At 32.7% G+C, this 17,500-nt stretch overlaps 1 protein-coding gene across 1 annotated transcript in view; it reads right to left on the reverse strand.

Moving 5' to 3' along the window:
* The window catches only part of LOC145246050 (atrial natriuretic peptide receptor 1-like), a 1,007,513-nt gene that overhangs the window by 415,367 nt on the left and 574,646 nt on the right, over nt 1-17,500 (reverse strand). Inside the window, exon 8 of the mRNA XM_080107893.1 lies at nt 2,577-2,700. Within this exon, the coding sequence (XP_079964019.1) occupies nt 2,577-2,700 (124 nt within the window). The remainder of the gene's footprint in view (nt 1-2,576; nt 2,701-17,500) is intronic.

A 17,500-nucleotide genomic window follows, 5' to 3' on the forward strand; every position in this document is an offset into this window, starting at 1 on the left:
CGTAACGCAACTTTGCTTATGGACCATCGCGGATTAAATTAATTTCAACAGAAAAAAATCCAGAGTACAACAAGATACACCTGAAGAAGGTCGGAAGTTACATCGATCGAAACGTTGTGAAAAAAAAACACTCAAATTGAGAACCGTAGTCCAACTAATACAAATTATCAATTCTTATCCCCAAAAATTTCAGAGTGCTTTTTCTTGTCAGTAAGTTAACGAGAAACCTTTCTGGACTGATGACTATTGTTTTTTTTTTGTTCTAATCCAGAGGGCACCTCCTTGGGGAGTTTAATTATTCTCTCATTTAAAACGACATTCTTTTTAACGTAGAAAATCTCGGGCAAACCGGACAGATAGAACTAGTTAAAATTGTAAGAAAGCCATATAAATCAACTTTGCGGGTTAAACGAAACTTATAAAAGATCCTCGACCAACAGGAAACCCGCAACTAAAAAGTAAAATGGAGATTTATTTTTGTATATATATATATATATATATATATATATATATATATATATATATATATATATATGTGTGTGTGTGTGTGTGTGTATGTATTATGTATGTATGTGTGTGTGGTGTGTGCGTGCATGCGTCTGTGTGCAGGTGTGCATGAAATCATTACCGGATATCCGACAGTTTCGGCATCATCCACAAAGGTTGAATACATTCCAAATGTTTATATAACTAATCGTATTGCGATACGAAGCGATAAATCTGGCATTTTATGTTATACTAGATTATGTATATGCCGTTATCGGGATGAACAGGGATAAACTGAAGAAATGAATATGTGCAGCAATAAAAACAATTTTGAATTAATTAATATTACATATACATCAAAAGTTGCTATGGAGGTACAAAACCGACTAACCTGTCGGACAATGTGAACAGGAGACTCATGTAATTGAAAGAAAATCGTTTTATCATATGTTATTTTTTGTATTTTTTAAAAATGTCATTCATCTATATATATATAAAAGGCAAAATGTGTGTGACTATTTCGTGTACGTCTTCAAAAGGCTTTTCGAGCACACGCTCCCGGGTTCGTTACTATCGCTTACAACTGTTTATATGGGTCCTATATCATAATATGTAGGATTTGGGAACGCGGGTCGTCTCTAGATTTATTTACGTCGACTTTTATGAGATTCACGCTATTTCGCTTTAAATACAGTGAAAAACGTTGGGTTCTCGGCTTTTGCTCTGCTTTCCCCCCTTCCCACCAACTCTATATAAAAGAATATAAGATATCAACGGATACACACTCGAGAGTCAAAACAATGAAATGAATATGCTGTTGTCCTAACCCTAGTAATTAGAATAATTTTTCACAAGTTTGACAAAAAGTCATACACCGAGATTAAATATTGATTTCTCCATATATTTGAATAAAATAGCGTTACGTTTGTTGGAATAAACAAATATCATCATTTCATGTTTTGAAAAAAATATTTTAATGTTTCCATTTATTTTTTTCTATATAAATTATCAGTTCTGCTGATGTATAATAAAATCAAAGGCTGCGAGTTAACATTTTAACAAAGAGGTAATTTCTATTTGAATCAATATATGGGTCGCGGTAAGTCTAAGATTGTTGGCTGACTTGCTATTTTCCTTTTTGCTTCTTCTCACCATGTGAAATAGTTTCGTAGAAGACTAAAACAAAACAAGCATTTTATTTGCTAACGTTTTCATTTTTAATTATATATATATGTACACACGCACACACACATATATATATATATATATATATATATATATGTACTTACGGAGACTGGGTTTTGAAAGACTTTCTCGTTGTCAAATAGTTTGTACTGAGTTATTTCAACGTGCTTTTCTTGAACGTTGCAAGACCGTATCTTTTGTTCGTTTCTTTTTAACTGGCATATAAATTTTAAATATTTTATTAATTATTCAAACCGGAGTCAGTTTTATAAATTTAAAAAGCAAAAATTCCTTGGGCATAAAGTATTATAAAATCGTTAGAAATGTCTATGGAGCGTCCATACTGGCACCTTTCTCGTTTTACAAATGAGACAGCTTTCTACAGTATACTAGACATAATGCTCATATATAACACACTGCATCCATGTAGAGACGAAGTTCATCTTCACTCACGTTATGCCGTGCGGTTTTCATAGCTTCATCCACCATCTTTAATGTGATTTGCACGTGAGCGCACGCCTTCATTAAGTAAGGATAAACAACAGCAGAGAAATGACGGTCTCAGATGTCTATTTTCTCAGAGCTCAAAGTCCGGTTATGTATTTAGGTATTCAGGCCCGGACAGCTTTATTCACACACATCTCAACCGTTATTAGGTATGGGGTTACCCAGCGGGACTCTTCTTCCATGTCCGGTCTTCTTTCATCTAAACAAGCTAAAGTAGAACGTATTTCTTTCCTCGGTTTGGTGTTAAAATCACGTGGACTTTTGACAACGTATTGGCGATTTATTAGACGTTTTTTTAATAAAATATTCATGCTGATTCTTTAAAGATTTTTCTTTGCTTTGCTTTAGAAGTATAAAAAAAATATGTAAGTTAAAGACAAATTATCAGGTCTACTTACCCTAGCAATGCTCTGCCGACTGCCCATAGGATCCCGTTTGTGGCGATTCAGCGGCTCATACATTATGTCTTCCCAGCGAACACGCCAATTCTTTTCATCCAACTCAGCCTCAAGGCTAATACGCCTGGAATAATTAAAGAAATGAGATATAATTTTAATATCTGATGTGTGTTTTGGGTCGGTACAAGTGTGAAAACATCATTTTAATTTTTATCTTCGTACTAGTGCAATAAAAACATGTTGATATTTGTATTAGTTTCGATGAACAACCCTTCCGACATGTATCATGTGTATGGTTACTGTATTTTCATGTTTATGTGTTTCATCATAATTAACTCTGCCACATCGCTAAACCAATCGTCACCAAACTTGATTAACATATCCGTAATATGCTTAGTTAGATAAAATTTAATTTGAGAATATGTAAGCAATGGTTAGTGGAAAATATATTTCACGATAACTTCTGTTCTGTCCATCGTATGAACTCGTTACTTGGCTCATGTTGTAACAAATCAAGTTCAAATCTAATATAACTTTAGATATTTGAAGGTTTGACCAACATCAGAATTTTGACGGATTTTCAAATTGCATGCCTAAAACGAATGCTCTTTTTAAGTAAACTCCACGGAAAATAAATCTTTATATAAAATAAAGTTTGTGTGTGTATGTGTGTGTATGATGGAGAATTCGCTCACCATGGACTCGAAAACAGCTTAGTCGAATTTTATGAAATTTCACACTAAGGTACTTCATGTTCCCGGCAGTGTTCTCATATAGCTGTGTATCTGTATGTGTTTGATAAGTACCGATAAGCGATGATAGAATTAATCCGATGAAAGAGAGAACAGGCGATTTTGATCAAATTTAACACTTGACACGGCCTTACATCACAAGTGTATTTGAAAAGTTTTATTGCTTCATTAGCTGAAAAATTCGGCATATTAAATCAATTCTGACAGGTGTTCATTCAAAATTTATATTTCTGTTTAATGCACGACTGAACCATGGTACTCTTTGCATTTTAAACTTTAATTCACACATCATATAAAAACTAGGTTTTCTACAATGCATTGTAAACTACAAAGACTATTGTAAACTATTTTACTGTGGGCCGGCATGTGAATTTTCTTCCAAGTGCACGACGTTCATGGTTAATAAAAATGTCATATTTCCACGATAACTTCTGTTCATCGTATGAACCGGTTATGTGGCCAATGAAGTTCACATATCTTATGAGTTTAGATCTTTGAAGGTTTGACCAACGTCGAAATTTTGACGGAGATTCAAATTCAGATTTTTTAAATTCTGGTGCACTATCAGATGCAAAAATGTCAGCCTGATAAGATACATAACCAGTTTGTGAGTTCTTAAAATTTCAATGGTGTAAGTTTGGGAGTATTTCAAGAACAATGTTGTATTAATGCTCAGATTATACTTTACCTCATGTTTAAATTTTTAAAGCAAGGTCTCATGGCTTATATGTTTGTTAAATATTATGTAATTAATACTAGTTTAATTATGCACGCGGATTTCAACGTGGAGGTCTGCATTAGACGATTAGTGTTCATGTACTTGAAAAAGGTTGGACGTTACATCGACGGAAAGTTGTGAGGCTCACAGATAAAGTAAGAACAGTAGTTTGATTGAAAAAATTATAAAATCTATTTCTGACGTAGAAACACTCAGCAGTAATTTTTGAGTATTTAACTGGATATTACGGGATATATAAAAGGGTAAAATATATATGAGAGAGAGAGAGAAAGGAATGAGAGAAAGAGAGTGAGTGAGTAAGGAAGTTTATAACAGATAAAATATACTGATTCGTTAATATTTCTTTAGTACATATATGTATGTGTGTGTATCAGTATTGTATCATTATTGACAATAATTAAATTGAATATGTATCTTTGTAAGTGAGGAAAAAGGTACACATCCCAGGTACATATTTGCATTTCCATGTATCGAATAAACAATGTTGCAAACGAGTGAGAAGAATCATAGGCAAGTTTCTATAAGGAAGAAAGAAATAGTTTATTGCAGGAGAGACTCGAATAATAAGGAGACATATTAGTAAACTATTGCATTGTGGATTGAACCTTCATCCCCCAGGAGACTGCCATGTAGAACTGAGTATAACTTAGAACTTATATCCGTTAAGTCACAGATCCGCAAGATCGGTAACTTTGATAATAAATCTTCCAGGGTTCGACAAGATATATCTGAAAAAGGTTGGAAGTTACATCGACGAAAAATTATGTATGGGGTTACCTAGCGGGAGTCTATAGAGGGTAGGGTGTGAGGCTTATAGATGAAGTAAGAACAGTGGTTTGATTAACAAAATAATAAAATCTATTTCTTTCGTAGAAACAAAAAGCAGTAATTTTTGAGTATTTAACTGGATATTACGGGATATATAAAGAGGGTAAACTATATGAGAGAGAGAGTAAGTGTATAACAGAGATAGGAAGAGATAGGCAGAGAGAAAAAAGTGTTTGATATCAAACAGAAAAAGAAAAAAGGGAGAAAACTGATGGGAAAACTGCCATTTAGAAGATATATAACGGAATAGGGCAATATTTGTATATGTAATTAAAAATATAATTCTGGCTAAGACATTGGATGAGAAAGAGAGTGAGTGAGGAAGTCTATAAACATATAAAAATATACTGATTCGTTAATATTTCTTCAGTATATATATATATATATATATATATATATATATATATATATATATACACACACATGTATGTATATATTCGTGTGTGTATCAGTATTGTATCATTATTGAAAATAATTCCATTGAATGTGCATCTTTGTAAGTCAGGAAAAAGGTTCATATCCCAGATACATATTTGGATGATAATTGTATTTTGTTTTAAAATTTTTTTTATTGTGTTTGAGTGGAATAAGTTCACAGTCGGTAGTATGTCTAGTCAAGACCAACCGATTAGTCATACAGATGGCGAACGATGTGTTTGAAGAAAATAATATATATATTGACCGGTGTGGCTCTTGTGGGCTGCGACGTTCTTTGGGCTGTGGAAATAATTATACATAATCTCTCACATTCTGAATATGTATGTATATAGTGAGACGCCTAAGTATTGGATATATGTTATTTTCTGTTATTGTTCTAGTTTATGTTAGTCATGTTTCCTGATATTCGATAAGTAATATCTTATAAAGTTCTAGTTGAATGTGGATGGGAAATTAAAATCTCATCGTTGAATCTATTTCTTATCAAAGTTGCTATATTGTATTTGCATGTATCAAATAATCAATGGTGTCTAAAAAGTGAGAAAAATCACAGACCAGTTCCTATAAGTAAGACATATTTTTTTTATTGCAAGAGAGAGTATAATAATAAGGCGACATATTATCTCTCTATGAACTTCTTTATTTGGCCAATCAACTCTGGTGTTCTGATCTCTCACACCTCTCATTATCTCTCACAGACTGCCTGCTTTTTTTAATATCTTATGTCACTCAAAACCTGATGCGAGATTCTGACAAGTTTATCTAAAAGGATTCCATAGTTTTTGTTGCATTTTTATAAGTTTAAAACAGATTTCTATTGCATATCGTTCTTCTGAAGTGTCCCCACGCCCAGATTGCATTTTGGAAATTCACCAGCTATGGCAACCAGGTTTTAGTAGGCTGTATTTCAATTCCTTCTGTAGCTGTGTATTTTAACCTGGAATCATAAGAATGTGTCAGTCATCTCATAATAACATACCGAATTTACAAGTGTCTACGACAATTTTAAATGCTTGTAAAAAAAAGTCTGGAAACTTATTGAAGTGCCTTGGTATATGATACTATCGATGTCTTAGGAAAAAAAACAGAAATTTAGCAAAATATGAAGTAAGTCCATCGAATAACAAAAGAAATGGGGAATAGGTTTTGATATAAGATAATAGATCGAAAAATGTGATTGGGGTAGAGAAAGGAATGTTCACATGAAATTGTTGGTCAGAATTGAGCAATGACACCAATAAAATGACGGAACAATGAATGTGGATATATTAAGATTTGGTTTGCGGGCATGTCGGAAAGTACTCATAGGTTAACGACAGTGGAAACGGTTTACGGACGACAGAGTTCAGTGGGCGACAATTGTGACTTTGACATGTCTAGAATGCAGATACTTCCTTGAAACAAATCGAAACACCTTGAACAAGAGATGAGCTGACGGCAACTGATGGACAGAATCCCGTCAGAATGTATATGTGGATTTTAGTATTTAGAGGGTGTGGTTGGGGTGTCACATACGCACCTAGAATACATCAAATATATACACAATGTGCCGGAGTCAGTGTTATATTGTGTTTTTGTCTTGTGCTTATTTTATTTTCATACCTGTGACTCAGTAGTTGCGGAGAGAGTGCAAACTAACACATAAGAGATGACGTCGCGGCCAATTTGGAACGAGAGAAAATAAAATAAAAATTCACGACACAAAACGTTAGGTTGGACGAGTTATCGAGAGAGGTCAACGTTAACTAATCACATATATAGTTTTATTATTATTATTATTATTATTATTCATTGAGTATATGTAGAAAAGAAATACAGATTGTTTTTTAAATATAATTTTGGATCCGTCGTCTTCTTCATTATAATGATATATGTGTGGGGAGGGGCAGCGTGTGATAACATCAGTGTAATAGTGTTGAGCTAATTGAGTGAGAAGATATGTACATATGAGTTTTGTGTACTGACAGACATATTCTTAGCCGCTCTTTAAATTCCCCTACCCATGTCCAAAGAGGTACCAGATACATCTTAACTGATTGGTTTAAGTAGAAAACAACCAAGTGTTGCCAGACATGGTGGTGTAGAAAAAAAGTTGATTTTAAATGTAAAACTGTTAAGCTAGTATATATATATAAGAGCGAGAGAGAGAGAGAGGTTTTTATTTATGTTTATTTTTGGAAGGGAATTATCAAATTATGCAAATATTTTCTTCTCGGGAAATTGAAAGCTCTAGGGTACATAACGGATTTATAAACATTTTCAAAAAGAATAAAAGAAAAAATAAGTTAACTCAAAATCGAAAAGAAAACATGGCTCCCTATTTGAATAAATAAACAATATTTTTGGTGAAACAAATGTTAATTCCCGAATTTCGTTTGTTATATCGCCTCTAGAACTAAAATAAACACGGAACCAACGAACACACAGCAATTATCGAAGTCAGTTTTTGTTTAAATAACACACACCTAAAAAAACATTTTTAAGGAAGTAAGTTGGAAACGTTTTGTCAGGAAACATTATGACGTCTTTTCTGCATTTGAAATTTTGGGTGGGATATTTTTTCTGATAAAATATTCAAGATATTCATAATCCTATAGCATTTTTAATTGCTATTTGAATGGAGATTTTCAATTGAAATGGCGATAAACGCTATTACACAAGATTTAGACAACAACAACAATCTCAGAAGTATCAAGGACGAATATGTTACATGATAAATTTATAGAGACGATAATGTTATATTAATATATATATATATATATAACATTATATATATATATATATATATATATATATATATATAACATTGTTTATTATATATATAACATTGTTTATTATATATATAACATTGTTTATTATATATATATATAACATTGTTTATTATATATATATATATAACATTGTTTATTATACATATAACATTGTTTATTATATATATATATATATAACATTGTTTATTATATATAACATTGTTTATTATATATATAACATTGTTTATTATATAAATATAACATTGTTTATTATATATATATAACATTGTTTATTATATATATATAACATTGTTTATTATATATATAACATTGTTTATTATATATATATAACATTGTTTATTATATATATATATAACATTGTTTATTATATATATATAACATTGTTTATTATATATATATATATATATATACATATGTTTATATCATCATCATGATCATGCAGTCCGTCAGTCGTGACGATGACTAGTTGGGGCCTTAGTGCTTCATCCTTCGGTGTTGACGTAGTCTCACTCCATCACCACATGACTTTCCATCTTGGCTCCAAACTTGCTTGCGCAGTTTAAGTGTAGTATCTGTTGCGAGGTTAGCCAGCAGCGTTAGCTGGAAGCGAGAAGGTATGCAAGCATGAACTTAACACTAACTTATACCTAACACGCTAGACGCATCACCCCTCCGTCCGGATTAAGAATCCAAACGCCCACACTTTATATAATATATAATACAAACGAATATGTAGAACGAAAATATTACATTATAAAAACAGAAAAATAAAATCACAAATAAAAAAGTATAAAATTCAAGCTTGTTGCTCTGTGTTCTCATGAATTGTCTAATATTAAATTGTAAACTCTGTATCAGCTCATTTGATTTGTTAATCTTGTCCACACCAGTTCGCTGTTTTCATATCTCATTGTACTAGGAGTATTTAAAAAGTAATGCCTCCTATTTTTTGTCGGAAGGGATGGCAAATTGCATCGTTATGATTACTGAACTTAAGTATTCCTGACCTTGAAGCTTCATCTCTCTGTTAAACCTATTGACGTTGTGAGACTCTAAGAAAGTAACACCCGTCATAGACGTGTTTCAGAAGCAGAGATGCTCCATTGAAATCTCGCAAAACTCTATTGAGCATGGTGGTTACTATGTAGAAACATAAATCGTGGAGCACAACGCAGTCGATTTAATATTACCACCTACATCGTCGTAGTCTTTCAACTTTTTGAGTTACAAAATTAGTGGGTTTTACTTTTAGAACGCCATTCGCATTACCAAACACGCTCTCGATGCCCATGCATTACCATCGTTCGTGGTTAGCTAAAGTGTATTGAGCATGTGTACGACAGTGTAGAAAATAAATTGAGAATGGTGATCATGGGGTAGAAAATAAATTCTGGAGCACAAAAGGTAAGCCGTTTTAATGCTAACACATTCGACTTTGTAACTCTTCAACTTTTTGAGTAAAAAAAAAATAAAAGACAGACCCTCCTATTATAACTTCTTTCTAAGAACTGTAAGTTCGTAGAATCCTTTTTTTCTGATAACCGTTTTTTACTAAATCTAGTTGTGGTCTTTTTATGAGAAAAGTAAATTTGCTTTTCTAAGATGAAATAAATTTGTCTTTACTGTTCAAGTAAATTTTTATCTACTTTTATAACGACAAAAAATTTTCATCAACTTTAAACAACAAATAATAAATGCAAGTTCGCACATACTTTTCAAGGACAAATTAAATGTACATATACTTTCCTAAGAGGAAATAAATTTGCATTAACTTTTCAAGCAAAAAATAAATTTGCATCTAATTCTCAAGAAACAATAAATTTGCATCTAATTTTCAAGAAAAAAGTAAATTTGCATCTAATTTTTAAGAAAAAATAAATTTACATCTAATTTTCAAGAAAGAACTAAATTTCCATCTAATTTTCAAGAAAAAAGTAAATTTGCATCTAATTTTCAAGAAAAAATAAATTTGTATCTAATTTTCAAGAAAAAATAAATTTGCATCTAATTTTCAAGAAAAAATAAATTTGCATCTAATTTTCAAGAAAAAATAAATTTGCATCTAATTTTCAAGAAAAAATAAATTTGCATCTAATTTTCAAGAAAAAATAAATTTGCATCTAATTTTCAAGAAAAAAATAAATTTGCATCTAATTTTTAAGAAAAAAGTAAATTTGCATCTAATTTTCAAGAAAAAAGTAAATTTGCATCTAATTTTCCAGATTAATATAAATTTACATCTAAGACGAAATTTACATCTAAGACAAATAACTTTACATGTGTTCTTCAATTTACATTTACTTTTAAAAACGAACGTAAATTTGTATCTCACTTTCACGACTAAAGTAAATTTGCACCAACTTTTTAAGACGAAGCTAAATTTGCATCTATTTTTCAAGGCCTAAATAAATATGCGTTTACTTTTCATGACGAAACAAATTTGCATCTACTTTTCAAGACTGAAGTGAATTTGCATCTACTTGTCATAACGAAAATGAATTAGCTTTTAATTTTCAAGATTGCATCGACACATTAATTACCAAGTATACGACTAAACTTATTAACTGTAAAATTCTGTTGATCGTATATTAAAAAGTTGAGTAGGACACCCAGGCGGAACACATGTAATTATAGTTGAATATACTTTTAGAATGATACTACTTTTAGGAGAATGGTAAGGGAAACAGAGCGTAGTTGTTATATAAGACTACATGGGGAAGAGGGAGTTGTAGATAGAGGGGAGGAAGAAAAGAGTGGGAAAGGGATAGAAGGGGATAAAAGTGCGAAATAGACGGGGATACAGCGGAATAGTGGTAGAGAAAAAACAAGAGATCAGGGGAAAATAAGTAAAACATTGGGAAATAAAGCAGAATAGAAAGATAAAAACAAAACAGAAAGATAGAGAAAATGAGAAAAAGATATATAGGGAGCAACAGAGGAATACAACGAGCGATAGAAAGTGAAAGAGAGTCATAGAAAGAGAGGGAACGATAGAAAGTGCGGATAAAAGCAAGGGTGATAGAAAGAAAGATAGCGCAAAAGCAACAGAAAGAGATAGGGAGGGCGAAGGCGATACGAAGAGATTAAGAGCGATAGAAAAAAAGGAAGATGTGAATAATAGAAAGGAAATAAAAGGAAGAGTTGGAGAAAGAGAAAGAGCGATGATAAGAGGGATAAGGGAAGTAAGGGCGGTAGAAAAAGCGAGAAAATGCGGTAGAAAGGGTGATAGAAAGAAACATACAGAGAGAGGATATAGAGAGTGAGTGAGCAAAAGAAACACGGCGCATAACAGAGAGCGCGAACAAGAAAATGAGAGGACAACAGAGTGTGAAAGAGAATGGGTGCTCGAGGGAGGTTGAGAAGTAGTATCAAAGAATGAACGACAGAGAGAGAGAGAGAGAGAGAGAGAGAGAGAGAGAGAGAGAGAGAGAGAGGGTGAGAAAATGAATGAGAGAACCCGAGAATGTGCGAGAAGAAATCAGTGATCAACATAAATAGAGAAGGAGGGCAAGATATATATGTTTTATTTGCAGAAAGTTTAGATGAGACAAGTCATCGGTACCGTCGGTTTCAAACCTGATAATTAGGGACTTTTTTAGATACCCATATCAAGCTCTCTTCAGCCGATACTAATCGAGTAAAAAGATTTTCCCAAATCCCAATACCCTTTATGTCAATCTCGAGTCTGTAGACTGAAAATTGACAGAGTAGTTTGGTAGGGAAATGTACCCACCCAGAAACACACAGACAGACAATTTCACTTTATATATATATATATATATATATATATATATATATATATATATAAAGAGAGAGAGAAAGAGTCACAAGAAACGCGAAATCATTTTTCTTCCTTTCATAACATTTGAGCAATTTAATTCCTTTCAATTGCATTGACCTTTTCTCGAAACATACATTCGTAGAAAATTAAAAATAATCGATAAATAATTTGAAATATATATAGCCCCATATATCGCTCCAACTTATCGCTGATCTTATTCATGCTTGTTTTATTAATATATGAAATTAATTTCTTATATTTAATAGTTGAATTGTAATCATAGTCATAAAGGGAAACAATAAAATCCGAATTTATAAGCAATATTAGCATCCAAGATAAGCCTAGAAAGGCATATAGCTTAATATCTCCGCGAGGGAGACTTTATCTTTCGCGGTTCTCGCTTGCGATTCAAAAGGAGGGACACTATTAATATTAGCATTTCAAGCTCTGCGGATTACAGCCTTTGTTCCGAGCGTTACGCTATGGGTCGATAGAAATAAAGGTTGGCCGGATTAACCGAAGAGAAAAGCGAAAACCAGTTTATGTGGAAGCAGGGATGCTGGCTTAGTGTGGCAGAGAGGGGCGGATACGTCACTTGTTTCCATAAAATTCTAGGCAGGAATCTACACGATTGAATATTGCGCTTCGGTTTATCAAAAGGACATGAGCAAACAGTTTTCTCATTATCTGGAAACTCTTCCGTTATTATTCTAGCAAACCTATATCTACCCATCCTTTCTTCCTTCTCTTTGTGTGTCTTTCTGAGATAGATATAAACTGAATATTCGTTTGTTTAGTAGTATTACTCGCGCAAGACAACTTATTACCTAATATTCTGTATAGTGCCGAAATTAATTCATTATTTGTTTTCAACATTTAAACTGTTTTAAAACCAACAGAAAACATCAACCACCAAATTTTCGAATGAAAACAGGTTTACAAGGTGACCCCCCCCCCAAAAAAACGGGTCCTTACTCTAATTAGGCCTCGTTTCTTAGTGTTTTGTCCGAATTAAATGAAACTTTGGTCATAACTAGTTAATATATAAAAAAACGTCACATCAAAACACTAGGGTCTTTGGCCTTTTTTTGCTCCGTTGACTGTAAAATACTTAGAAAAACAATTGAATGTCCTCTGGGTTTTTTTTTAGCTCACCATATATATATATATATATATATATATATATATATATATATATATATATATATATATATATATATATATATAAACAAATAAAAGGTCCTGGATATAACCTTAAATAATATCTAGTGGTGAGGCCCAGCTTGCGGTCTTTGGGGAGTGTGGAGCCACCTTTTAATTGGCATTGCTCCCAGGTCCACTCTGACCCGGAGTGGTAGTACCTGTTAGGGTCCCAACTATGGGTTAAATAGAAACCGACGTGAAAAAAATATATTCTATTAAAAAAAATTTCTTCAAAATCTTTGGATTCGGCATTAAATAACTGGAAAAGGGCTAATATGCCGTAAAAAAAACAAAAAAAAAACAAAAAAAACGACCAACCAACCAAATAAATGATAACATTTTATATTCCAAATTTCAAGATGTTGATTATTTTACCATTTGTTCTTTAAAGTATGTTGATATGCACAATTCTTGACAGCAACCGTCTTGTAGCGCTAAATTATTAATTTAATTATTATATCAATCAATGAATTTATTTCGCCTCATCAGAAAAAAAGCACTTATCAATTTTTTTTAAAGAAAATAAATTGGCACGATTATAAAATCCGAAAATTGGGAGAGAAGTTGCAATTACTTTTTTTTCATTTATTTACTTTTATTCGCCATCTTTGAATTTTCTTTCTTTTTTTATTTTGTATTTTCTTTTTTAAAATTCAACCGTGGCGTAATAAAAGAAAAAAAAAGGTAATTTAAAATGAATAATTATTCTTTGGCATTCGTCTCTCTGATATCTGCCGAATTTGTGTTTTTTCTAGAAAGACATCAGATATTTATGGGGCGGCTCCGTGAAGATCACCAGCATTCCTAAGAATTTAAGGTTTTTGTGGAACGAACTGGATTCAAACTGGGTGCACACAAGTTGTCAGTTCGTGTCGTTAACCACTTAACCACAATCACCGTCTTGTTTCTAGTGTTGGTGAAATGGTTCGATGTATTACCTTGACTACTTGGTTGTTTTTCTTATATTGATATAAATGGCGGGAGATCCAGGCGGTGAATCGGATACGGACGGTGACTCTAGATTTCACCAAATTTGAAGATAATAAAAATATGGGAATATCACTCATCAATCCCGAGGAACATCAAGGCACAATATAGAATACGTTCGCAGAAAATATGTCGAGAAAGGCCACAGTTACACTGACATGCATCGAAAAACAATGTTTTCGAAAACATCGAATGACAAAATAAGTTTTAAAACAACGTTTGGAGAGATATAGATCTGCATGTCTGCATAGAAATCAAATGATATTCGTCGTTGTCAACTAGTGTCACATGATCCCGACTATTTTTGGGTAATAATATACATGACAATATTGAAAAAAAATGTGTTTACATTGTGAATTATTTGAGGGGTACCTGATCAAATGTTAAATGACTGATGCAAGGTGATCCGCCACAAGATTTGCACTGAATAAAATTATTTTTTCCCGCATGATTTGTGTTAGTATGTTTTAAAAATGAATTAACAATTTTAGATTTTTAACAAAATAGAAATATTACAAAAACTGTCATAACCTAAAACATATTTGAATAAAAGCGTATTTTGATAAAACACGTACAACTATTATTTTACTCTTATGCTAATGTTTTTTAAATGCGACCACGTATTCCTATAAGTTCCATCCGTCAGTCAGTTAAGCTTTTGGTCGGGTAGTATACCCTTTTTATCATTGCAAGAGCAGAGTTCGATACAAGAGCAGTTTTAAATGTGAGAACAATCCAATTATACTCAAAAATACTCCAAAGTAAAAAATAAAAATTCTAAATATAAACTTTTCTTTTTTATTTGGAAACTTTTATTGATCGATTTCGATATAAAAGAGAAAAATAGGGAAAAATCCAAAAATTCAAAAAAGCACCTGTTTACAATAATGTTTGCTTGAATGAAATAATCTTGCCTAAATATATTAACTTCAAATATATATATATATACATATATATATATATATATTCTCATCAGCGGATATAAAGAAAATATAATTTGCTGATTTCTTTATGTCTTTTTTATGAGAAGAATAACAAGAATAGCATTCTTTGAAACTCCGCGGAATAAGGACTTTGTAAATTGTTTTTGGAGTATTCAGTCGAACAATAAATTTTGATTGTAAAGTTCAACTTACAGTTTTACTTTTCTTTCTCATATACATACACACATTATGCATACATACATATACATATATATATATATATATATATATATATAATCACGTTGATATGCTGGTTCTTGTTAGATCACCGAAGTTAAGCTACGTGGAGACTGACCAGTACGAGGTCGGTAATATTTTGGGGATGCTAGTCACTGTATGTCATTTACTCATGGCCGGAAAATACACAAGGATGGTAAATGCTTCTGAATTTAATATTCCCTGTAAATTAATTCTTCGGATGAATCCGGCAGACTCCTATCAGGACTATTATCACACTGTATTTCTGATTCGGTTTTAATAGTAAACAGAAAATAAAAAATCTAATAGTAAAACACTTTACGTTACTAGTTCAAACATTTACCTTACTAGTTCATCCCTTTACGTTACTAGTTCAACTATTCTAAATATGCGATGGGCTTGATTTAGTATTTTTCCTATGACACCATTGGGATTGGCTGTTTCAAGGCAAAAACAAATAAAACATTGGAAGGGTAAGCATATCCCCTTCCCTATCTTTGGTATTTGGCAGATTTCAAATGTAAGATATTTATCGAATAACCCTCACATAGGCGACCTCATCTTACTTAAATAAATTCTGTACACAGAGACAGAATGGCTATTTGGCAGGGATTGTTGGAAAATAAGAATTCTATTATGATTAAAATAATCACGGGAAGAAAGGGATCACGCGTCACTTGCGGTGATCTTGGAAACATCCAAGGTCATAACAAATATAAGAAATGTTTATCCACACAACGTGTGTCTGTGTGTGCGTAAATACTATATATGACATTACCTAATATATTGCCTTTCGCAGGAAGCGTATGGTTTGGTTAAAACTAATGTAGGCATTGCATTACAAACACTTACGAAGAATCGAAAGTGTTTGTAATTCATATTGCACATAAATGTTTTGTTCTTGATTTTAACACAAAATGCTTTGAAAAATCGAAAATTTCCAAAATTATAAAATATAATCCAACGATATAATTCCGTAATATTTAAGAATGTTTATTAAATGAAAAAAAATGATACCTGAATACACACAAGATTATGCGTACAGTGTATCAGAAAAGTTAGTACCTCCCTCACATTTCCTCAAATATTTAAGTATTTCTCTTTATGGGACAATACTGAAAAAATGATTTTTTAGTAGAAAAGTAGTTTGTCTGCAGCATAATTAATTTATCTCCTCTTCAAAATAACTCAAAATATAGTCATTAAACGCTTAATCCCTGGCAACAAAAGTGCGTACACACCTAACGAATAGTTGTCAATATTAACATACATGTCAACTCTCAATATTTTGTGGGTCCACCATCATTATCCGAAACTATCTTTACTCACCTCGGCAAGGAGTTTACCAGAGCTTCACATGTAGCCACTGAAGTGCTCTTCCACTCTTCAATTACCTCCTCGCGAAGCTGGAGGATATTTGAGACTTTGTGCTTCTCCACCTTTTGCTTGAGGATGCCCCAAAGATGTTCTATTGGGTTCAAGTCTGGAGACATGTTTTACCAGTCCACCACTTCAATAAAGCAGTGGTTGTCTTGGATGTGTGTTTATGGTCAGGGATTTAGTTTTTAATGGGTATATTTTGAGTTATTTTGAGGGGAAATAAATTAACTGTTAAATATACTGCAGACGGACTACTTTTTATTGTGACAAATAAAAATAATTTTTTCAGTGTTGTCCCATGAAGAGATATACTTAAATGCTTGAAGAATTGTGAGGGGTGTACCCACTTTTGTGATACACTGTACACACACACACACACATACACACGTGTGTTTGGACACGATGATGACGTTTTCGTTTTGCATCTCATTCATGAATACGGAGGTAGCTCTGTAGCCACAGCCTCGAGGCACAAAATCTTGAACAGTGAGACATTGGAAGTCAGTTGTTGTGATGACTGTTGAGACTGCTTTGCAATGTATCTCTGGCAGCAGTTAGTTTCAGGCATCGAGCCTCTTCAAAATTGGCAACAGCTCTATGAACTGAGCCTCGCCATGTAAGTCTGTCCATGGCATAACCCTCCAGATATTTCGGTTTGATGTAACACCACGGCTTTGACCGTGTCCTCATACCGCAGTCTTAGTCGACCTTTGCTTCATTTGCCAGCCTGGAACTCCCCGTACATCAGGCGTCTCGACATCCGACACTCCTCCATTGAAGTTGGGATTTGATGATGGTGACCTCTATGCTGGTGGATTTTTCATGGTCAAGGACCTCCAGATTGGTGATGCGGTCCTGCCACCT

Source organism: Euprymna scolopes, chromosome 23 (assembly GCF_053919585.1).
Source record: "Euprymna scolopes isolate OS-2025 chromosome 23, ASM5391958v1, whole genome shotgun sequence".
In the NCBI taxonomy this organism is placed as follows: domain Eukaryota; kingdom Metazoa; phylum Mollusca; class Cephalopoda; order Sepiida; family Sepiolidae; genus Euprymna; species Euprymna scolopes.